This window comes from Nelumbo nucifera, chromosome 7, assembly GCF_055504915.1.
Source record: "Nelumbo nucifera cultivar China Antique chromosome 7, China Antique-T2T, whole genome shotgun sequence".
Classification (NCBI taxonomy): domain Eukaryota; kingdom Viridiplantae; phylum Streptophyta; class Magnoliopsida; order Proteales; family Nelumbonaceae; genus Nelumbo; species Nelumbo nucifera.
The window spans coordinates 12,273,066-12,297,322 of NC_142655.1; the positions used below are offsets into that span (position 1 = coordinate 12,273,066).

A 24,257-nucleotide genomic window follows, 5' to 3' on the forward strand; every position below is an offset into this window, starting at 1 on the left:
AAAAACAGTCATGGAAGCGGAATGGGATTGATAATTTGGCATAAGTGGGGGCGAAATAAGTGAGGAATTCCTCTCTTCTTGTTGCTCTAGAAAATGAGCTCCTCACTTGGGGTTTTGACAACCTATGGTTGGTTTTGGTGGCATGGCTATGCTATTTCCGGTATATAAGATGCTGAACCATTTCCTAATGCTGGAGCCTTAATTATCTTATTGGAAGCATAGAAGCTTGTAAAGAAAGTGTTGAAGATCAGAAGTCAGAAGAAGCATGGCACCCAACCATTTGATCAGAAAATCTTATATATTCCAAAAAAGAAAAACATTTGATTAACATATTGATGAACTCCCGAACTTGTGGGTGAGTTGCAACAAGTGGACAGCTGCCCAATACACTTGTCCAATTTCATGCAATCTGAGCCTATAACATATGTCTCAAATGTTAGATTCTCAATCTCATTGATTGAAATAACAAATTAAATAAGGGGTAGAATTGGAAAAAAGTCAAGATTTGTCGACCAAAACTAAGAGAAACATGCTCATTTTTATTAAAAAATATAAAAAATTAATAAAATGGTTATGGATTCTTAGAAAAGGAAACATATGACTATCAAAGACTTACAAAAGTCTCCCCGGTGATCTTATGAATGTACTTAGAGAATACTATCAAAGACTTCCTGTTTTAGTGTCTTTGTATTGGTTAATGGTCTTTTCTCTTTGTTTGGATGTATTATTTATTTTTAATTTGTTTTGTAAGGTGGATTGAGATGGTGACATTGTGTGATTTTTACTTAGGGTCCATTTGATTTGCAGTCAGAATCAGAATCAAAATTGAAATCCTTTAGAATTAGAATCTGAATGGTTTGTTCCCATAGTATGTTTGATTCAGATAGGAATGAGAATGAGAATTGGAATTATTAAGAATGAAATTTTATTCCTGAGAGGCAGAGAATGACCACTCAACCAAACAAAATTGAAATAGCCCATTCCAATTCCGATTCCAAATCCCTATTCCTGTAAACCAAACGGGGTTTTAGATTTTTGACTTTTTGCAGGAAGTTGTCCCTTTCTGCACCATTTGGGAGGGCTTGTAGTAGCTTTTAGTGTTATATGAGCTGAGAAACCTGACTCATGATGCCATATGTTTGGTAAGAAAACCCAGAAAATTAAAAATAGGTTTCCATGAGTCAAAAAAATTCGACTTTCCCGGTGAAGCAATCTTTCCTTTTTTGGTAAGGAAGATAATTCATTAACACAAAGAATATCTACAAGCTGGAAATAGACCACACAGCAAGAGGAAAAAAACAACACAGCAACAAAGAAAAAGAGAAAATAGAAATAGAAACCGACAGACCAACAAAGTAGTACAGTAGATCATTTCTAACTTTTCTTTAGACCAAATTTAGCCAACATATGGGCTACTTTGTTTGAATCTCCTGAACACCAAGTTACCAACTGAAACTAACAGACCTTCCAGAGTATTCTTCACCCACACCAGATAAAATTAACTGATAATTGTTTGACTCAAAAACGACCTTATCCAAACTGAAACGCACAACAAATAAAACAGCTTCAAGAAGAGCTTTTGCTTCAACTTCAAGGGGGGAGGAAGCACAAGAGAAGCCACACCCAGCTCCCGGTGAAGCTATCTTACATAGCTTCTCTGAAACTGAAACAGTTCAGTCTTTGCAGACCAAACGGGCTCTTAGGGGTTACAACTTAACAGTGTCGGTCTCCAAAAGGCCCGAAACGTCAAAAGGTATCGTATCGTCATTTTGTATGCCATATACGCGTTAAAACTTAACAGTTAAACTTCCGTTCCGCGTGAATTTCACCGGGAAAATGAGAAGTAAACCCAAGCCAAAGGAAACCTCCTGCACTTAAAATATGTTAATGGAGCAGAACTCGAAAAAGTGGTACCGTCCCCTCTCCTCCTCCATATCCTTTCTCTTTCGTCATTTTTTTTAAATTAAATTTTTGATCGCAAAAGTGGTTCAACTTTCCCTATCTCTCTCTGTATCCGGTTTCATCATCAATTAAAGTAAGTGGGTCGTCCGTCCCTCGCTGGAAGAGTCTCGTTCTCGGCTCCCTTCGCTGTACGTTCTCTCGAGATCCCTGCCGATCACAACCTACATACAGCCAGGTCAGATATCTTATTCACCGCCCCTCCCTTTTCGATTCTTATTCTTTGCGCTTTTGCTTTTCGTCCTATATCTTTACTTTTTTGGATCTGTTTTTGCTGTGTCTTTGAGGTTCTTTGATACCCATTTTCTTTCTTTTTCGAACACCCTTTGCAGCATTGATTATAATTTGAGTCCTTTCTCCCGTCTTCCCCATCTGGGTATGTCTGTCTTGGCCTGATTTGCAGACCTTTTTCTAGATAAGCAGGACATACGAGTAGATGAACCGTCTTTTGAGTGGGTTCTTATCGAATAATTCATGAAAGCAGGGATTTTGATATGTTCTTGTTTTACTTGGTGAGAGTGGTTTGGATCCCCAACTGTCATTGACTCTGATTTTTAATTTTACTGTGTAGGACATGGCTGACGACGCCAAAGAGGGTCGAGCTTCTGGGGAAAACAATGCAGTGTCCAATGATACAAAGAAAGGGGGAGAGACTATCAAGAAGCAACGAAGAGGAATACTTTCTCGGGTTTGGGGTGGAATTTTTAGAATACGAGGGGAGGATTTTGAGAAGAGATTGGAACATATATCCAAAGAAGAAACTTCTGTCCTTGCAAGGATGAAGAGGAGATCTCATAGTTGGCGGAGGACGGCGAGGAATATTATCGTTTTCTCTGTGGTTCTTGAGGTAAGACTTTTTGGCGCCTTATGTGCCTAATTCTGTAAGGATGGCATATTTTGTCAAGTTAATGGATCTGTGATACTATTCCTGATCATGATATTTCACCATGACAGAACACCCTTACTATCTTTCAACTTTGTATATAGTTTGACATTTTGTTGACTTGATGTAGATGGGGAATGGGATATAATGGACTGCAGTAAAATTTTACTTGTTCTTTCTTGTACCTGCTCAGAAGACATATATGAAAGAGAAAGATGATAAAAGAACTGGATAAGGGCAATCCGTTTTGTCAGAAGTACAAATAAATCCTTTTATTGTAGATTTTGGAAACTATGTGGCTGCAGGTAGCAGCCATGTTCTGTAATATGAAGTAAAATGGAGAAAGTTAACCACTTATGAACTACAATTTGGAAGTAGTAGTGCAGGAAATTGATTGAAAGACATCATCCTTAGTTATGATATGTTGATGATATAGATGTGACTTACAAGATTTGTCAGGGACTTGAGGTGTTAGATATGGAAAAAGTCTAGAAATGTGGACAAGGCCATGCATATGCATAGACAAATAATCAGTCAGACTTGTAGTTAGGTTTATCTGTTACATTAGTGCTTTTGAATTTTATGTTTCCAAATCTAAAAGAAAAATAATCCCAATATGAATTGCATAGTATGTTGTTATGTACATTTGAGAAAGATAGACACATCTATCTATGTTTGACCTTGTTTCCAACATGTGGAATGTGTTAAGTTTTACCAAAAAAAAGGAATGTGTGTTAAGTGGCAGTATATCTCTGTCAAAGGCAACATTCTAGTAGGAAGAAACTTAAAGATTGTGGACCTTTTGTTTGATGTATATCTGTTAGTTAAGGAAAAATAAAGATCATGGAACTCCTAACCAAGGTCTATATACAACTTTTTAACTGTAGTTGCAATTTTTTATTTTTTAAGCAATATGAATGCTGAATCAGGGCTCCAGATTTACTTTTATTCAAACATTAGAGCTATTGTTAAGATCATTACAAGGGTAGAAAATATTATTTTTTGAATATAAAATGGTAGAAAATATCCTTAGGAATAAGGTGGGAGCTAGGTGGCACAAAATGAACCACCCAAGCAATTGATATAAGAAAGTAAAGAGAAAGCAAATATAAGATAAGGAAGATGGCAGATGGGAGCACCTTCCATCACGGAAGAGAATTTTTTGTGGAAAAATAGAGATTATATGTTCACTTATCAAGGGCAGAGGAAGACTGAGCCTGAATGCTTGAGACACAGGGAAGCTTTCAAGTTTTCTCTCTCCTGCCCATGGAAACCATTGATGCTATTCTCCTCTGTTCTCTGTTTCTCTCGGTTCATTATATTGGATGTGGTGTTTTCTCTAGAATAAGATTTTGGTAAGACCTTTTTTATTTTGGGGGGGGGGGAATTCATTCGCTTTGTGCACTTCGTCTATCTGAATCTCCTCCCCTTCTCGAATGAACTCTTCCTCTGAATCCTTGCTCTCTTATCCACCAGCCTCATTGTTGCGATTCTCGTCCAAACTCATACTCATAGTTTTCAAGGTGCCAAGGTGAGGCTAGGTTACAGGGGGGTGCCTTGTTGCTTAGCCACACAGGCGATGGATCTTATTAAATAAAACAAATGAATCCCAAGGTAATTCCCTAGGTTCCATGGCAACCACTGACCATCTTTCACCAGTAATTATTCAATAAAAACCATGAATCCTAGGGTAATTCCATAGGTTTCATAGACAAGATGGTTGGTTCAGATGTTCTATGTTTCTAGGAGAGGAAAGATTCATGCAACTAAAGAACTCACTGCATCAAACTGCTTTATTAGCAGCAGATTGCAAATATTCTGCAACCGTTGGTATAGAAGGAAACTCTAACTTCTCTTGATCCTCAGGTTCCATCAAGTCTAGTCTTTGAGAATTGCAAGAATAGCTTCCTATTTGGATGGAGGAAGCACAACCATTGCAGGAGGTATTACTGACTCCATTGAGCCTTCAACTCCTTGGTTTGGTGAAGAAGCAAAGCAACACTTGAGGAATTAAAGCTCTCTTGTTACCTTTTCTTCTATCTACCTTAAATCCCCAACCTCGAAATTCCTTTTAATCTGAAAACCTCAATGTTCTGCTTGATTCAACTATTCTAGGTCTACACTATGCATGAAGAGTTACCCCAAACTCATCTGATAGGGATTGCACAGCAGACATCAAGATTTAAAGAAGAAAAACAGAAGTGCCAATAATTCTACGGCTTAAGAAATAGTGGTGTTAGAAGTGTTTTAGGAGAGTGTTGTACAGCAAGGTTGTTTAGTTGCATAGCTGTTAGGAGTCATTGTTTTCTGTTTTCAGTTGGTATTCCTAAGTGAAGTAAGAGTAGGCTTCCTAGTTGGAGAACCATTTGCTTTTTTATGTCATAAATATTGGTCTATTGGTTGTTTCTCAAGACAGAGTGAATAAATTTTTTCTTTTGATAAAAGGTAAGGTAAAACTTTTTCAAATGAGCCTGAAATGGCAGATTACAACCAAGGCCCCCAAGACAAGGAGCCAAACACAATTTAACATCTACAACCAAGGCCTAAGGTAAAATACAGAAGTTTGTTTCTTTGTGTAGATGTGTGATGCTTCCTATGTTAGGGTGAGGCCTAAACCCGCTATGAGTGATTCCTAGATTTCTTTCTCTTTAAAGTTTTCTGCTGTGCTACATCACCATTATTTTGATTTTTGCATATTTATTGTGATGCTTGATGGCTTCCACAAATGAACCTCATCTTCTGAGTTGAAGTATAACATCATTTTAGCACCTTCAATATGGCTGAAAATCTCCAGAGCCTCAACTTCTAAAGAAATGATGAAAAGAAAATTGGAAGGATAAGTAGAAAGTGGAGGCATGGTTCAAAGTATCAATACGCCTCTGTGTATCGGCAGAGGCGTATCGGTACTTAGATACACACGGAATTTTTTTTAGTTTTTTATTCAAAATTTGGTTTTTGGGGAGTTAAAAAAAGAGTATTTTTTTATTAGAAAAGAGTGGGGTCCCGAAACACCTGTAAATGGGCGTATTGGGACCCAAAAGATATGATACGATACGCCCGATACAGGGCGTATTGTATCGATTTTTTGAACCTTGAGTGGAGGTTAATATTCTCATGATTTATGAAATAATGAATTAATAATTTTATGAGAACGGTTTGCTTGGATTGTTGAAATTAATGGCTTAATATGCTATTGTCTTATAGGTTTATGTCTTGGTGTTCCTTGATATGTTAATATCATTATTTTTTTTTATAAAATCCATTGCTATTTCTTCATTTTTGTACTTGCTCATTTCTATCTCAACTAGGAGAACAACCTAGAAATGTAGATTTTTAGTCATTCAGATTCATAACCTAGATAATGCCTAGGGTATGAGGCGCCCTACTCCACCTTGCTATCACTACAACAATGTTTTGGTCTTAGATTTACAATATTTGGAAATTGTTCATCTGTATCACTTAGTGTCTGTTTTAATGAGACAATTTTCTTCCTAACGGTGAGCACAGTAGAATTTTGTGCATGGAGTCCTACTGGGTTCCCCCCTCCCCCACAATACACACACAAAAGAAAAAAAAAAAAGAAAAACTTGTCCATGAAGAAATGATTCATAAGAAGATTAGCACCTCTGGCATGAATTAGAGGAGAGACCAATTGTTAAATCACTCTTATTCTTGCATCTAGATTTTCCAAATAGGGACTTTATAAGTGTCTTTTTATATATTGCCATGTCTTCTGTTTTTTGGCTCCTTGCTTATGACATGGTTTACTCAGAATTGTGGCTTCCCTTGGAAATTGATGTAGAAAGCTTTCTTTGAAGCATTTGGCAAGAAAGGGAGATCTTACAGACGGATCTACTCTCATTCCATCTTGGAGATTGTTGATCTTATTGATGTCGGAATTGCACATTAGAGGGATCACAGTTGATTCTATAATGTGGTATTGGATATATATATATCACTAGATACTAAGTTTTTGTTGGTCTTTAGTATTTGCTTTTTAGGAAGTCAATGAATGTTTGCCATAAAACATGGGTCATTCTGACACTACTGGTACTGTCAAGAATACTGGTGGAGTTTCTCATACTGTTAGATCATTTTGTAGTATCCTGGTCTAATTGGTATTGGGGTCTCAACTTTCAAGTTCATCTATGTTAACAGGGTGGATAAGGGAGCATCTCCAGTGGGTCCTGGGTTCTCATGAGTGTAATATCATCTTGTAGTATTCTGGTCCAATTGCCATTGGAGTTTCAATTAGATCTTTGATGATGCCCCTTGTTCAAGGATTCAACTTTCAAGTTTATCCATGCCAACAGGGTGGAAACTCTCTTGGTAGACTGCAGCTGATGGGTGGCCCTTGAATGGATAAGGGAGATCTTCAGTCAGTCCTGGGTTCTCCATTGCATTTGAGAGGGTCCTTTATTGGTGTTCATGTTGGATAGCTTGTTATCCCCCAGGATAGTCCTGGCTTGTGGATGCCCCAGGGCAGTTCATTTTTCATCCTTGGGATAATCATATTGTATACTCAGGGCTTCTTTATTCTGTACTTTCTTTTGATCTTCAAATATATTTGTTCATTGTTGATCGGAAAAATGAGACTGGATCTCTTGAAAGATAGCACTCTGTAAATACTCTGAAAGCATGGCATCCAGCTACACATCGGAAACATATCCTCACAAATTTAACATACATGATATGTGTATGGGAGATATTCCTGATGTCTGGTTGGATGCCGTGCTCTGAGATTTTTTCTTTTGGGAGATCCAGTCTTGAAAAAAAAAGAGCCATCGCACTTAGGGGATACATTGGATAAACCCTTGGGCTCTTTTCGTTTATCTTTATTTGACCTTTAGAGTCTATTCTTGCTTGAGGACACCTATGGTGCCTTAGTAAATACATATTTTGTGTAGAAAATTTAATTTACTTGGGAGCAGTCTACTTACTACAGTTGCATTTTGCAGGTTGTTGCAGTGAGTTATGCCATCATGACAACTAGAGCACTTGATTTAAACTGGAAGATGAGGGCACTTCGGGTTTTGCCGATGTTTCTTTTGCCTGCTTTATCTTTTCTTGTTTATTCAACACTTGTAAACTTCACAAGAATGCGTAAATATCTTATTCTCTAAACCTTACATGGTTTTGTCCTTTTATGATTAGATTTTTTTCAGTTGTAGCTCATTTTCTTCTGTAAACTGACTTATTAAATCTGTTTCAAATGATCCACATACTTTTAGTTTTTCCTTGTAATTTGTTCTTATTATTACTTAATATGGATAGTAGTTCTGTCATACCTTTTAGAATACTCAATGGTTAGCCTTTTGATTTCGATGCTTATAACTTTTGTTTCTTTTAGGAGCATTTTGATTTTGTTTTGATTAGTAACTTCTTTGTTTCTTTCTTAGGTGAAAAGCATGAACATTGCAGTTTTTGAACCATTGGCTGTTCTGTGGAAAGATATTCTGCATTTGGTGATTAAATGCATCTAGTTTCTCTTGGATAGTAGTATATTGTGGTGCTTTTGAAAGATTTGTGTATCTCATTACCAATCATCTACAATTTTTTTGGGTAAATTGCTGAAACCTCCCCTGAAGTTTAGTAATTGAAATCACCTCCCTTCAATTTTCTCATATTGTTGCAAGTAGAAATTCTCTATTAAAATCCTCTAATAAGAGGCATAGAAATGTCCAAAATACCCATGCAGTTACTATTGAGGCTGATTTCTACAGGAAAACAATACAAACTTCATGAACAACAAAAAAAGAGAATTTAAAGTTGTAGTTTTGCCTTTGAGCGATTGATATGTAGGGCAAACTTGGAAAATTCTAACAGAGGGGGTTTTGCAACTATATGAGAAATTTCAGGGAGGTGATTACAATTACTAAACTTCAGGGGAGGTTTCAACAATTTATCCTTTTTTTCCACAAAATTATTGGCTTTCCATGGAGGCATAGATACAAATTACTTTTTGTATGGATTCCTGGTTTCGACAGCACACCTAGAACCTTATATTTCATACTATGCATATCTGCAGTTGATAGGAAGGACCAGAAAACCCTTGAAAGGCTGCGTGCTGAAAGACAAGCAAAAATTGATGAACTTAAAGAGAGGACAAACTACTATACAACACAACAGCTCATTCAGGTGATGAAAAGAAGCATCATCTCTACATAACCACTGCAGTCTCTATTTTGATATTATGCTTATGCTAGTATCTTTTCAAATTATCTAGTATTTTGGAAATGCATAAATGTGTCTTCTGTATGGGGTGTTTACTGAAAGCCATTGTCAGTGCAGAGATATGACCCTGACCCGGCAGCAAAAGCAGCAGCTGCTACAGTTCTTGCGTCGAAGTTGGGTGCAGATTCAGGCTTGAAGTTATATGTTGGGGATAGTGAGTCCAAGATCAATGTTGCATCAGTATCCAGCAACGATATTGAACTTGTGCAATCTAGTGGGCTTCGAAATCGGAAAAAACCTCAAGTGAGATCTGGCAGTGCAGTAAGCATGATGATGAATCAACCCATTGATGAAACACAGCATGACTTGGGGGTTGCTGGTGCTGAGAGTCCCATGCAGAATCAAATGGTTGTTCAACACCACCCAAGATCAACCATGCAAGATGGAGGATGGATTGCTCGAATTGCGGCCTTGCTTGTGGGAGAGGATCCAACACAGTCTTACGCACTTATATGTGGTAACTGCCATATGCACAATGGTGAGTTGCTGGCATCCTTTGGTCTCAGTTTCTCCACTTTTTCTCCTTTTCTAGTACTTGGGTTCAGTCTAACAGGGGTCCCCTTACACTTGTGTAAATAATACCCATAAATATCAGAATACACATGTGATGTGAGGACGCCTTTCAGATACTGAATAGAAAATGTAGGAGATCTGGATCCCCCTTCCTTGTCAGGACACTTGGGACTGTTTCTTAGATGAAAAATATTATTTGACAGTTATTTGAATGATCCATATCCATTTACTGCAGGGCTGGCCAGGAAAGAAGATTTCCCATACATAACTTATTACTGCCCGCATTGCCATGCATTAAATAGGTCAGCAGAACAGAAAGAGCATGATAATGGCTCCAGCTCCACCAACATAAGCTCCCCAACAACCCCAACTAGTGGTGATGTAGTTAAGAGTGTCAACAGTGCCACAACAGAAAGCAAACTTATGACGAGCGAGCAAACAGTCGCTGTACCGACAGCTGAAGGGAGTGAAACCAAAGCACATGGGGATGAAGTTAATTAAAGACAGTTTTGTATATTTGCACTTTGAAAAAACTTGCCTTTGCCTTTTCCCTTTCTTCTTTTTGCTAGATATTAGACTAGTATGATATGTTAGGTCTAGTACTTTCCTTTCTTGTTTGTGTCACTTAAAGTCACTTGACATTTTATACGATATGAGCCATATACATTACACAGTGTTCACTTGTCAGTAACTTCTCGTTTGTAAGAGTGGGGAGTTAATTTTGTAGGAGGAATTAGACTTTTTCTTCTCTGTTTTTTATTGTTTGTTTTTTGAAAAATTACCTGAAAAGAATGATGGTGCCAAATGTAACTTTTAAGATTAATTTTCCTATTGTCTTGCTTTTAAGGGTTTACCCAATACGGCAGTATCCATTCTCTTCTGATATACTTGTCGTCTCAAAATCCCCCAATCCTTTTTCCTCCACTCCGTCGGCTATGGATACGATACTGATACTTGTCAAGTCAATAAATTTACGGAGAAGTAGGGGCAGGCCCATTGCAGAATTCTGATTTCTACACTTTGACATTCAACTTCATTGTTTCCCTTAGTTGATCCTAAACATGGTTGTTCAAAGTATCAATATGCACAATGAACAAACATTGGATATTTCTTCTATCAAGGATCAAAATTCCGCTATGTATCGGTCGATATATGTATCATATCGGAGCCTTCTCGATATGCCCCTATAAGGGGTGTTTCAGGTTGGCAAGTGGTTCAGAGGGTAAACTGGCCTTAAATCGGCCTTTCTAAACCAGTTTTGAAAAAAAAAAAAAAAAAACAATGATATGCCCTATCAAAAAAAAGAAAAACAATATCAATGCCGGCATATTAGCCTACATTGATATTTTGAACCCGTTAGTATGTTAGGTTTGTTCTTTGAGAAGAATCTAGGCATACAAATGTATAGTTTGGTTGAAATTGGACCAAATCTGGATGAAAAAAATTGATTCATTATTTTTCTTTCGATTTTGAGGAATATGAAGCAAAGGCACTTGGCAAACCCGATTCAGCCCACATTCTCCAAATAATTACCTATCCCGATGTCCCTCTCGTAATTTATTTCCACAGCAGAGGTTTCATCCTCCACAACAGTGCATCTCTACCATTCTTGCACTCATGTCCTCACGTAGCCACTAGTTCGGTGGCTTGGAGTAGTGGAGTTGGTTGTTGAGACTGATGTCAAACAAATGGAAGAGAGAGAGGAAGAAGAAGAGAAAGGGTGTTGCCATTAGTGCTATGTTTTAGTCACTGCCTTTGCTCGGATCACTTGCATTTAAACGAGATGACGATGGTAAGTAGCGGCACTTGTAGGCTTATAGCAACGGAGAGAGAGATGCTTACCTGTATGGAATAAGCGAGAAGAGGTCGAGGAATTTCACCTAGTGGGAGAGAATAGAGTTTGCCCCCAAAATGTTGACATTTTGGTTCGTAATTTGCTTGGAAAAAACAAAGATCGAAACCCAACCTGCCATTGGGCTGGGCCCGGGCCAGAGCCCTTAGCAAGTTTAGCAATAGATATGCTAATTCTAAGCCAGCCCCAGTCCGGCCTATCAAAATTGGATCTAATTCATTGTCGCAAGCAAAACCCAATTAAGGGTAGTGCTGACGTAATCATAGACACTACCGTTAGAAGTTAGAACCGAATCGGAGAGAAATATATCTCACATTATAAAATTCACAACCATGTGAGCTCATTGATGCAGCCGCCAACTTATGAGGAAGTCTCAGCAGTTGTGAAGCATATGCACCCCCCATAAAGCCCTAGGCCCAACTTTCTTCTACCAATAATACTAGAGTACAATAGGAAATGATATCTACAGCATGGTGTGTCATTTCTTCAATTATGAGCTTTTACCAAAGGAGATAAATAATACTAGGTTTTTGTTCCAAAAAACACCCAACCAATGGATGCAACTAGTTATAGGTCGATTAGCCTTTGCAACGTGCTCTACAAGATCATTTCCAAATGGCTAGTCATGAGATTACAACCAGTGTTACAGGAGATTATCTCATCATTTCAGACAAGTTTTCTAAACTCTTAAGGAGCGGCAAATTATCGACAACATTCTTGTAGTAAGGGAAGTTGCTCATATGATGAAAGCTCAGAAAAGAGGTAAGGGATACATAGCCCTCAAGGTTGACATGTCGAAAGCTTTTGATAGAATGGGGTGGGAATTTTTACAAGAGACTCTTCATAAAATGAATTTTCGTAGTAAATGGTGCAATCTAATACATCAATGCATCTTCACTCCCTCTTTTTCCATCAAATTAGGAGGTGAAGCACATGACCACTTTCATCTCAAAAGGGGCCTTCATCAAGGAGACTCACTCTCCCCTTATTTATTTATTATCAGCATAGAGGTTCTCTCCCAATTGTTAAACAATGCAGCTACTTCAGGTCTCATAGAAGGTATCAAATTATGTCGTGATGGCACACCTATCACACATCTTTTCTTTGCTAATGACTGCATACTTTTCTGTAAAGTTGATCTACCACAAATCAAGGCCCTCAGAGAAATACTTCATAATTTTGAGAAGATATCAGGACAGAGAATCAATTATGGGAAATCAAACTTGATGTTTAGCAGAAATGTACCGCGTCAGCATCAAAAGTTCTACTCAAAAGTTCTCAAGGTGAGTAAATCCGTGTGGGGCACTAAATATTTAGGTTCTAGAGTGGAACTAAATGCCAAAAATCAGCTTTCCAATAAAGAATTCCTGGGTTGCATACACTCTAGAATTAATTCATGGAGCTCAAAGCTACTCTCTCAAGCGGGAAGAACCACACTAGTGAAATCAGTCATACAATCCATTCGAAACTATTCAATGGCATCTATGATTCTTCCTAATACATTTCATACCCAATATGATAAGTTCATAAGGGACTTTTGGTGGCGAGCTGAATCACATAGTGTTAAACACACTATCTTATGGCAAAAATTATGTCTTCCTAAAGCAACTGGAGGATTAGGTTTAGGAAGAGTCTTCTAATGAATAGAGCTATGTTCAGCAACAGAGTAGTATATGGTGCAAATTAGTTAAGGAAAAATATTTTTCTAAATGCAATCCCTTCATGGCAAAGAAAGGGCAGCAAAGCTCTAAATGGTGGAAACAAGCTCACAGTTTATTAGCTGATTTAAAGCCAAATCTACTATGGATTGTAATGGATGGCTCATCCATATCAGCTTTTAATGATCCTTGGGTATCAACTATTCCAAGTGGAATACCGACACCAAGTCCTACATGTGAGTCACACACCTTGAAACCGAAGGTAGTAGACCTTCTAAGTGGGGAAGGTACATGGGATCTAAGAGTCCTACAACAATTCTTTGATGAGGCTACTTTGAGTCACATCACACAAATAAGACCTCAAATAGATCTAGAAAGGGATCAATTGATTTGGAAAAGAACCAATTCTGGGGTTTTTGCAGTCAAATCTGTGTATAAAAGTTTTCTCTCTTTATTGCCTTCCCCTTCAGCCCCTCGCTTCAATTGGAATCTGCTTTGGAAGCTTAAGATCCCTTATAGATGCCAAGTTTTTGTCTGGAAAGCGTTATGGGGTGGTGTATTAACAAAGGACAAGTGTGCTAAATGGCTATCTCCACATGATCAAATTTGCTGTTTTTGCTTACAACAGCAAGAAACTTTTCATCATGTCCTTATGCTAGGGCTGTTTGGTGTGAAGCACAGATTGGGATCAATCTAGACGCAATGGTGACGCAACCTCTTTAAAATTCTGTGTAGTGGTTTACATAATATGGCAAGCACGCAACAAGAAAATATTTGATGGAGTTGAGATGATGCCTTCTGATATAATAAGCAAAGCCAAATACTATCTCTTCGGTGATAACAATCAATTGGCAAGGGGTATGCAAGCACAACGCATTAACATGATTGGAGTAGGGAATTGTGCTACTCTTCACATAGATGGCTCATTTGACCCAAACACAAGTGCTGCAGGATAAGCTTTCGTTCTTCAAGACACCGGTAGAAACCTCACAATAGCAGAAGGCAGAAGTTGTTGGGCCGTAGAAAGTTATGATGCGGAGCTTCGTGCCTTAACTAGTGGTCTAGAAGCAGCCTCAACAGCCAATGTGATATAACAATATACTCTGATTGCCAAAAACTGGTTAATCTCTTCACAATTCACACCAGACCAAGTTCATGGGTAGAATAGATGCACTGGGCTCACATCCGGAAGCTACTGCTTAGTTTCCAATCATTCTCAATTATTCATGTAAATAGACAGTTAAATCCAATGGCCCATCTTTTTGCTTATTTTGCTTGTAAGGGTAAAGTGCATATCATTCTACTACCCAAAACCATGCAAAAAAAACCCAATTAGCAATTTCCATTCCTACAATCTCTCTCTCTCGGCTTTTACTGTCACTTCAGTCTCTGTTGCTACCTCCGCAAGTCGATCTTTTGGTGCTGAAGGCTTGTTCAACCCGAATAGAGCATTCAATTTGATAATCTGAATACCTGTGAGTCCTTTTTCTTTTTCTTTTTTCCTTCCTGTTATTTATGATTATTATTTTTGTAGTTCTGATTAATTTTGGTGAAAACCTCTAAGTTAGTATAATGTAATAAAAGTTGTGTTTTCGTTCTTGCATTAAAACTTCCTTTGTGTCTCCAACCTCGAACAAATTTAGGGCTTTTAGTTTTGGTTGCGGCACTAGTCAAAGAAGAGGCCCAGAACCAAGAAACTTAGTTGTCTTCGCCTTTCCATTTTTTTGCTTCTTTATTCATCAAATCTTTTTGGTTTTTGAGTTGTCTGTGGTCATCGTAAAGAACTCTTGGGTTTGGAGATGGGAATCTAAGATCTGGAGGAAACGTCTATATGGATTTCCAAGAGATTTTCAATTTCGAAGCAGATTTCAAGCTGGTGAAGACATTGTTGCAGAGGCTTAGCAACTAGCGAGGCGCCCTCATTGAGTTAAATTTCTTTTCGGGTTTCAGATTCGGACATTTAGTCTCACCATAAAGTATGAAATTCTGTAAGAAAATTAATTTTAGATGTTGGGTTTTGGAGATGCAGAGATTTCATTGGTCTTGATGGGGCTTTTCTTTCTGACAAGTGACGAGTAGATAGAGGATTTTGCAATTTCTGATTTGGGTTAGAGAAAATGTTGAAAATAGCAATTTGAGGCTTTATTAATGATACCAATATTCTTTTCCAGTGATGTTATTGGTTTTGAGATTTATTTTGTAGTTGGCTCCTTTTGTCTGAGACTCTGAGTTGAGATATAACCAATGCTCTGATAGTGTTTAGGAGTAGCTGGTAAGGATGATTTATAACGAAGGATTTATAGAGAATTGAATTGCCAAAGTGGGTTTAGAAATTGGAAAATTTTATTGATTGTTCTTTTTTTTTTTTTTTTTTTTTTTTTGAGTGTGTGTTTGTCTGTTCGAAAATGTTGGGGTGGATTGATGAGGTACAGTCAGCCATATGTTTCTAGTGCAGATGAACTCGAGGGTGGTACATGCTTAAAAAAACCATCTTCAATTTCAAGGGCTTATATGTGGATTATTTGTTATGGAGAATGTTTATTGAACCTCCTATGGCTGTTTGATATAGCTGTTTATTTGTTTATTTGTTATGGAGAATGTTTATTTGTTTGCTTTGGTGATTGGCAATGCAATTTGAAATAGCTGTTTAGGAGGATGCCCTTGTACCTTGGGATGGTGGGTATTATTTAGAATTCTGTGATTTTCTTTCAGGAGGATTTTTAGTATTTGATGATTCAAGATTCCATCATGTGAAGTGGCTATAAGATGACTGTTATCATAAAAAAGTACTAAAAGGGCAGCCCAGTGCATGAGGCTGTTTCCAAGATTTGAACCCTGGTCACCCAAGTCGCAATGAAGTAGCCTAACTATTGCACCATGGCCCACCCTCGTCTAACATAAAAAAGTACTATCTTTATATTATTTAAACAGTTTCTCCAATTGCAACTCTTACTCAAAGAGAGAATCTGATTTGATCATATGATACAAAGCATATCAGTCTTCCTCTGCTCCTCATCTTTTCTTCTTTGCAATTGACTTCTACTGAAATCTCTATTTAATGTAGTGTGATTTGATGTAACTAGGATTTAAGTTCTTGCACCAATATTTCTTTTGTACTTCCAATCTTAAAATCAGGGTTGTTAGTTGTTTTTTTGAGGTTATAACTTTTATACAAGAGTTTCTTTGTATTGACTTGCCTAATAATTTAGTTCTTTCTATTAGATTTTTTTTGATAGGTAACCTCAATTCATTTCATTAATATAAACAATCATGTACAATAAGGATCCAAGAAAAGGGGTAAAAAACCCCCTAGAAAACAACAATTACAGATTAAGGAAAGACTTCATTTCCTAAAATTCCAGCTGCATATGTGGGTATTGATTTCATGTTATATGCTTATATCGGGGTTCTATATCTAGATTTTGAAGTAAAATATCATTTCTCAAGACTTATTTATTGCGGAATTTAATTAAATATCTTAAACCTACAGTTTTTTTTTTTTTTTTTAGTATAATCTGTTAAAACATACCATTTTGTATGTTTTAAAAGTTTTAATTATAGAGTACATCTAGAAAGAGTCCAGATTTAGTGCTTTTGAAATTGAAGGGGTTTTCCTTTGAACTCAAATGATTTAATGACATGTAAAAAGTATGAACCACTTGACCTGCTGCTGAGGTGCTTTTCCATTTCACTTAAAAGCTTCTTATCATTTAAAAATTAACAAGTATATCGTTTCGTCTTTTCAAGATGGAACTCAACTGAAATCTGAAATGTAAAACCTTTGCTACCCTCTTTTGGAAACAATACCCAAAATAGAGCCAATGTATGGCAAGTCCACACCAAACCAGTAGCTCTTGAACCAACAAACCAAAACTGATTTCCTCTTGTTTATCAGTGGAGCTAAAATTTCTGAGGTAGGTTTCAGTGAGGTTTTCCCTTGATTTTAACACCTCAGACAGAAACCAGTCAAGTCATCTTGAATTGTGGTTATTGTCAAAGACTGTAAGCCTGTAACTCTTGAAGAATTTTAAATTCCATAACCACACAAATACAACATTATCAAGTCATCAACAGAAGCCATGGAAAAAGTTCATTAATGGAAGTTCAGCAATCACAAAAGTCAGATTTCAGAATTGAAGCCACATGAGTTCATGTAGGATTTCAGAAAAGGAGAGTCACTTCTCCTACATTGTGCAGGCATTTACTTACAAGTTTTTCTTTCTTTGTTGCTTACCATCTTTTTTTCTTTTTTGTTTCTGCATTCTTTCACCATTTGTCATTATGTTTGGTTCTGGTTTGCTGGTTTTCATAGCAAAGGTTTCAATATAGTTACTTTGAAAAGAAGATATGTGAGAATGGAGAGAGTACTTCAACAAGGTGGGAGCTACCACAAAAATTTCTTCTCTGTTTTTCTATTCCATGTCACAAATCTTATTGGCCTCCTCTCTGCATTGCTTGTACTCTCTTGTCCTTAATGTGTATACCTCTTCCAGGTGACAACCTCTCCTGATTTCTCCTCTATTGTCTCCTTACCTAGGAAGCTTGAAGAAGTTGGTTTTAGCTAGGATGGGCTCCTGACTAGAAGTTTAGATACTCATTGAAATAGATGATGGTGGTGGTGGTTTTGGAGAATATGGAGGGAAATTTAAAGGCTCTAAAAAGAGTTAGAACTGGTTATCTGACTTTATTTGATGCTTTCTATTTTTAATAGCAGAAAGTAAAATAGGGAAGAGAAAACAAGAAGTATAGGAGAAGAGACAGTTGCTGGTTAATCACTTTTGACATGGCAGCATTTGAACTGGACTTGAAGAAAAATCACTTATTCTGATGCACTGGATCCGGAGTTGATATATAAGTGATCATGCAATATATTGTGTTGTATCTAGTAAGTATTCTGTTTGACATTGGTATGGTAGGCATATACTAGGGGTCCAACATGGGTACCCAAATTGAAGATTTTACACTGCCTTGGGCTTGGGTCCATTAAAAATGTAACTTTGCATATATTGCATGGTCACTTATATAGGCTTCAAACTTATCATATACAAATATGAGAGCAGGATGGACAAGATAGAAGGGTGCATATGGAGTCTTATGTGATAAGGAGAATACCACTTTGATTAAAAGGAAAATTTTGTAAAATGAGCAATGTTGGGAAGTCAAGACAACATGTTCAAAAATGAGTGTGGTGGGAATGTAAACATTGAGATGGATAAGTGGGAAAACTAGAAAATATAAGGTTAGAAACGAGCCTTTTTTAATGAATCTTGGAGTAGTTTCAATAGGTAATAAAATGAGGGAAAGTAGAATAGGAAGGTTTGTTATGTGCAAAGAAGACCATCTACAGAATCAGTAAGAAGAAGTGATTTGTTACAAGTTCTTGGGGCTTAGAAGAGCTAGGGATGAAGACATGGGTTGAAGTAATGAGAAATCATTTAAGGGCTCATAATTTATCAATGAATATGACATTGAGTAGAATGGAATGTCAGCATAGGATTCACGTAGCTGACTCCAATAGGGATTGGTTAAGCACCAACACAATTGGACCAATGAAAAATTTTCATGTTTCAACATATTCAAAAGGCCATAGGGGTGATTTCTTCTAGAGGATTAGTCTATAGGTTTCTAAGGTTGCTGCCTAGCCATGGATTGAGAGTTGAAGGTGATAGCAGCCCTCTTATCCAATGTTGAACTTACAAGATTGGAAGTTGAAGGAGATAGTAGATCTCTTATCCAGTCTCCAAGGCTGCTGCCCAACCTCGGGTGTGCCAGAGAAAAGGTTTGGAAGTGGAAAATTGATGCTTCTCTTTACTTTTTCACAAGACAATTGTAACAACAAATGAAAGCAATTGAAGCCACATTAGTTAGTTATAATGAACACAACTTGAATTCTCTCTCAATCACCATAAACACCAAAGATCTCTAACAAGGCCAAGAAAGTTGAGCCAAACATATTTAATACCAGAACCTTTGTTGAATCCAAATAATAAATACCGAAAATTGACTTGATGAGTTGTTAGCTACAAGGGCTTAATTTTTTAAGATGTTCAAGAACATTTGCTTATTGAGAATTTGATAAGCATGATAGATCCATCTTTTTAATTAGTGTGGAATTCAATAATTGAGTGATTTTATAATGGTTTTCTTAACAATTTAATAGGAAGTTAAATGAACATATAATAAACCTAACTATCAATACATATCAATAAGCGCATATCAATGAAAATATAATAAATTTTTTGGATTGGACTAGCGACCCAACTTACATCAACACAACTTCAATCAATAAGAGCATTCACAACTAAAATATCTTCAATATATCCAACGATTTCATATCAGAGCATATAATAAACTTAACTGCCAAATTGCAAATTCATTTGAGTTGTCGACTCGGTTAATTGGTCAAGGTTTGCTTAACCATTTTGTTATTATTAAAATTTGAATTCATAAAAGACTTATGGTTATGCTTATGCATTGCAATACCCTAATGACCCACTAGCTATAGATCAAATTTCATTGGAAGTCTCTGATTCAAGGTTGTGTTTGGTTTGTGGGAAGATTTTGATTAGATGGGAAAGGGAAAATGGGTGGAAATTTTTCATGTTCCATTGTTTGGTTGCAAAAGGGAAAATAGTGAGAAAATTATCCCTAGTAACAATTCTTAATTAATTAATTAGTAATGCATTTATTATTTTATATTTTATTATTATTAATTATAAACATTTTAATGAAATACGTTTATAATTAATTAATATTGATAATTATCTAATTAATTATTCTTTAAGAATTAATATTGTAAAATTTATTTTATTAATATTTATTATGAATTAATTAGTAATATTATTTTTATTTTTTTAATTTTTAATTATTTTTGTTGAATCACTAATTAGATAAATAATAAAATCCTTATTTCTTTATTCATTGTTCACTTAGTTAATTAATTATTAACTAGTTTTTGAAACGTTTAATTAGTTAATAATACTTTTTTTATTATTTATTATTAATTAGATATTAATTATTGGAAATTCATAATTAAGTAGTTAATGATTTGAATTAATTAAAAATTTACATTTTATTAGCTTATAAGTTATTAATAATATTATATTTTTTAATAACCATGACTTAATTAATAATTTCATATTTTAATATTAATTATTCATATATTATTAAATTAGTTTTCATCAATAAATTATTTCTTTTAATTTATTTTAATGATATTATTAATTATCAAATAATTATTTAATTATTAAATATGAATTAATACTTTTTTTATTAATTTGATATTAATTGTTGATTAATTATTAACATTAATTAATATGCTACTTTTTATTAGTCTATTTTTTGTTTTTAATATTTTATTTATCAATAGTTGACTTAATTAATTAATTAATAATTGTTATTAGGGTTAATTTTCGCACTTTTCCCTTTTGCAACGAAACAATGGAACATGAAAAATTTCCACGTATTTTCCTTTTTCCATCCCATCCTATCCTTTCCTATCCCACCAAAATCTTCCCACAAACCAAACACAACCTTAAATTAGAGACTTTCAATGAAATTTGATTTGTAGTTGGTGGGCCATTAGGGTATTGCAATACATACCTATAAGTCATTTATGATTTCAAATTTTTATTAATAACAAAATGGTTAATCAAACTTTGACCAGTTAACCAAATGAACAACTTGAATTAATTTGCAATTTGGCAGTTAAGTTTATTACATGCTTCGGTATGAAATCGTTGGATTTACTGAAAATGTTTTAGTTGTGAATGGTCTTATTGATAAGTATTGAAGTTGTGTTGATGTAAGTTCGGTCGTTAGTCCAATCCAAAAAGTTTATTATATGTTCGTTGATATGCTCTTATTGATATGTATTGACAGTTAAGTTTATTATTTACTCATTTAACTTTCTATTAAATTGTGAAGAGACATTGTAAAATCTTCCAATTATTGTATTCCACACTAATTGAAAAGCAAGGATTTGTCATGCTTATCAAATTCCCAATAAGCAAAGATTCCTAAACATCTTAAAAAATTAGGCCCTTGTAGTTAGCAGCTCATCGAAATTTTAGGTATTTACTATTTGGATTCAGCAAAGGTTCTAGTATTAAATATGTTTGGCTCAACTTTATTGACCTTGTTGTCGGAGATCTTTGGTGTTTATGGTGATGGAGAGTTCAAGTGGTGCTCATTATAACTAATTATTTGTGGCTTGAATTGTTTTCGTTTGTTTTTAAGATTGTCTTGTGAAAAAGTAAAGAAGAGAAGCATCAATTTTCACTTCTACATCCCTTTGTCTGGCACGCCCTAGGTTGGGTACCAGCCCTCGAGATTGGATAAGAGAGCTACCATCTCCTTCAACTCCCAGTTTTGTAAGTTCAACCTTGGATAAGAGGGCTGCTATCTCCTTCAACTCTTTGTCTGAGGTTGGATAGTAGCCTTAGAAACCTATAGACTATGCTCCAGGAGAAATCACACCCATGGCCTGTTGAATATGTTGAAACATGATGAAAGTTTTTCACTGGTCCAATTGTATTGGTGCTTCTAGAGATGTCATATTGGACTGAGTTGTGTATGGATACAATTACTAATTGCCATTCTTCTGAAAAGAAAATTTTGAAGTTTCAAGTTATATTACTCAAGTATGGTGGTCTTGGAGAATTATAAGAATGACATGTTGTGCTCCTGGGGTCCTTTTTCAATCCAGCATTTTTGCCAACTATATATTACTCATCTCAACTTAACTCAAGAGATCTTTGTCCCACCTATATAGATTGGCTACATGAATCCTGTTTCGCATTCTTCTCTTTCTGTCTTTGTATGTGCCTGTTTGCATGATTTGGTGGGTGAGTGTTACTTTAAGTATCAAAGCTTAGTCTGTATTGGAAGTGTTGATAAGTGGTTTTTAATCTTTGAATCATGCCAATTATGATAAACTGAAGAAAAATTTCAGTTAACATAGATTCCATTTTTATCTTCACTGAAGTTATACTCTTTCATCACCCAAAAACAGCATCAGTCTCAAACCTTTCTAAGGTAAACTAAGCTCCTTCATAATTATTGGTAATTAATCCTTATATTGATTACATGCTGCAGAATCTGTTGAGTGACAATAAAGCGAAACCATTAGTGATGGCAAGCACACAGGCTCAAAGGCAGTTGATCCTTCAAGATGAAAATCTGGGCATTGCCATAAAGGTATTACAGCATTTTCATTATTGGTTTCATTTTGTGCTGTCAACAAGATTAATTTGGTTATTCATAACCAGATTGAAAATTTCTTTTCTAGGGCCTGATGTTGATGGAAGGAACATAAGTTCTAAAGCAACCATCAAGAAAGGCAAAGGGGGCCTTGGCAACATTACCAAAGGAGTTCAATATAGTCAAAGAAGCATTTCTACATGACCCCAGAAAATGCATAGAGAAGCAAGCAACAGCAATGGACCATTATTTTTTGGACATATTTCTTTCAGATCATGGTCATTACATGACTCTGACATGTTAGTATTTATGGAGGAGTGCTAGTTAATGAGTTTGTGCAACTGTTGTTAGTAGGGTGAAGATCAGGAGCATGGTTCAAAGTATTGATGTGCTCAAGTTTCTAAAATGATCAATTTCTTTTCTTTTTTGTTTTTTTAGTTTCAATCAGTGCCCATCTTATCGCCTTAAATGCACACCTAGTATTATTATTTAACCCTGAAAGCCGATATATATATATATATATATATATATATATATATATATATATATATATACAATCAGTATGATACGTATTTGATGCTTTCAACCATGATTAAGAGTTGACAATGATGGACATGCTTTTTCATGGGTCCCACTTTATCTTTTGGGTGAAGATGACTGAAGAGTTGCACAAACTTGCTTACTCGCATTTCTCTTATCAGAATAGCATATCTTTCGGTGTTTCCACATGAACAAGTCTTTGACTGTGTAAGCTATTCACTTGCAGATTTAATTTCTCCTGCTATATCCATGAAGCCTAAACAAGCAGCAGAGGTTTAGTATCCTTAAGTGGATTCTGGAAGTTTTTACTTTTGTTCTTTTTTTTTTTTTCAATATTCTCTACTTTTATATTTCTAAGCTCCATGCCAAGTAATATGCTTTTTGTTGCAGACTATGCTGAAGAGTCCTTGGAGCCAGAGCCAGAACTGCCATGGCCTGTATTAACTGTCTGGTTGGATTCTCCAATTCAATGGGACACTCCTCCTTCCTCCCCTTTGCAATTTGATCCAGTCGAATTTAGCCTAAAGCCAGATGATGATATCAGTGTTGGTTCCTAGGTTGCTCTAAGGATATCTGCTTGGCATGCCATAGTGGTCTCTCAATCATGAATGGCTATGAAATCAGCTCCTTGTTCAAATTTCAGCCCCAGCAACTGCAGATACTAACTGAACAATCTCTTTTGCCTTGCCATGAACCGCGCATTTTGAGTAGAAGCCAATATTACGTTGCAAACTTGTGATTTTTGAAGCTTCATTAGATCCATAGAATCATGATAAGATTTTGATAGAGATGCATTTTGAAACGTGAGTAAAAATGTGATCGGTCAATTTCTCTCATTGGTTATTTGTAAATTCCCTGGAAATTATACAAAGAGACCTTTTGTATTTCATACCCAGATGGGACATAATGCAGATGTTGCTTTGTATGAAGGCTTTTTTGAGCCCCCACCCCACTTTTTCTTTCTCTACAGCAATGAGTCCGAGTTAGTAGATAACAGTTACTTTTGTTGCCATTTTAATATTTTTAAAACGGCTCAATGGACATGGATCAAAGCATTAGTAAATAATTTAAGCACTCATAATTTAACAATGGATATGGAATTAAACAGAATGGAATAACAAAACAGGATTCATGTACCTGGGATAAGGCTTGGATTATGATTATGAAATGTGGCCAATTTCTTTATACATGAGAATGGGCAAGTTGTGGGATCTTAGACCAATCTGAGGTCCTGTTCCTGTAAACCATATTCAGCAAGACTACATTCGCTTGACTGATGATCCTGTTTTCTTTTTCCCCATTTCTCCTTTTACTGTTCGGTCCAAATTACACTCAAGCTATTCCTCTACCATGAATATTTTGTATCTCAAGTCATAAATCATACTTTATGTACACTTTGCCAATGACAAGCATATGC

The 24,257-nt window shown here is 35.9% G+C and overlaps 1 protein-coding gene and 1 long non-coding RNA gene across 4 annotated transcripts; both read left to right on the forward strand.

Moving 5' to 3' along the window:
• The first annotated feature begins 1,552 nt into the window (after positions 1-1,552).
• LOC104608817 (uncharacterized protein At2g24330-like) lies at positions 1,553-10,342 on the forward strand. 2 transcript variants are annotated; one of them, XM_088892207.1, is made up of 6 exons: positions 1,553-1,753; positions 2,531-2,806; positions 7,801-7,945; positions 8,871-8,980; positions 9,134-9,554; positions 9,825-10,342. In XM_088892207.1, exons 2-6 carry the CDS (start codon positions 2,534-2,536, stop codon positions 10,088-10,090), a joined length of 1,215 nt encoding a protein of 404 aa, XP_088748333.1. In that variant the 5' UTR covers positions 1,553-1,753; positions 2,531-2,533; the 3' UTR covers positions 10,091-10,342. The 2 variants fall into 2 exon arrangements, with proteins under 2 accessions (XP_088748333.1, XP_019055239.1); XM_019199694.2 differs by lacking the exon at positions 1,553-1,753 and adding an exon at positions 1,892-2,137.
• Positions 10,343-13,847: 3,505 nt separating this feature from the next.
• On the forward strand, positions 13,848-23,769 carry LOC148790173 (uncharacterized). Of its 2 annotated transcripts, none has more exons than XR_016078606.1 (5): positions 13,848-14,574; positions 22,196-22,297; positions 22,389-22,599; positions 23,067-23,113; positions 23,231-23,769. It is a non-coding gene; the product is annotated as an uncharacterized LOC148790173 (long non-coding RNA). The 2 variants fall into 2 exon arrangements; XR_016078605.1 differs by having other exon boundaries at positions 13,876-14,574; positions 22,389-22,578.
• The last annotated feature ends 488 nt before the right edge of the window (positions 23,770-24,257 follow it).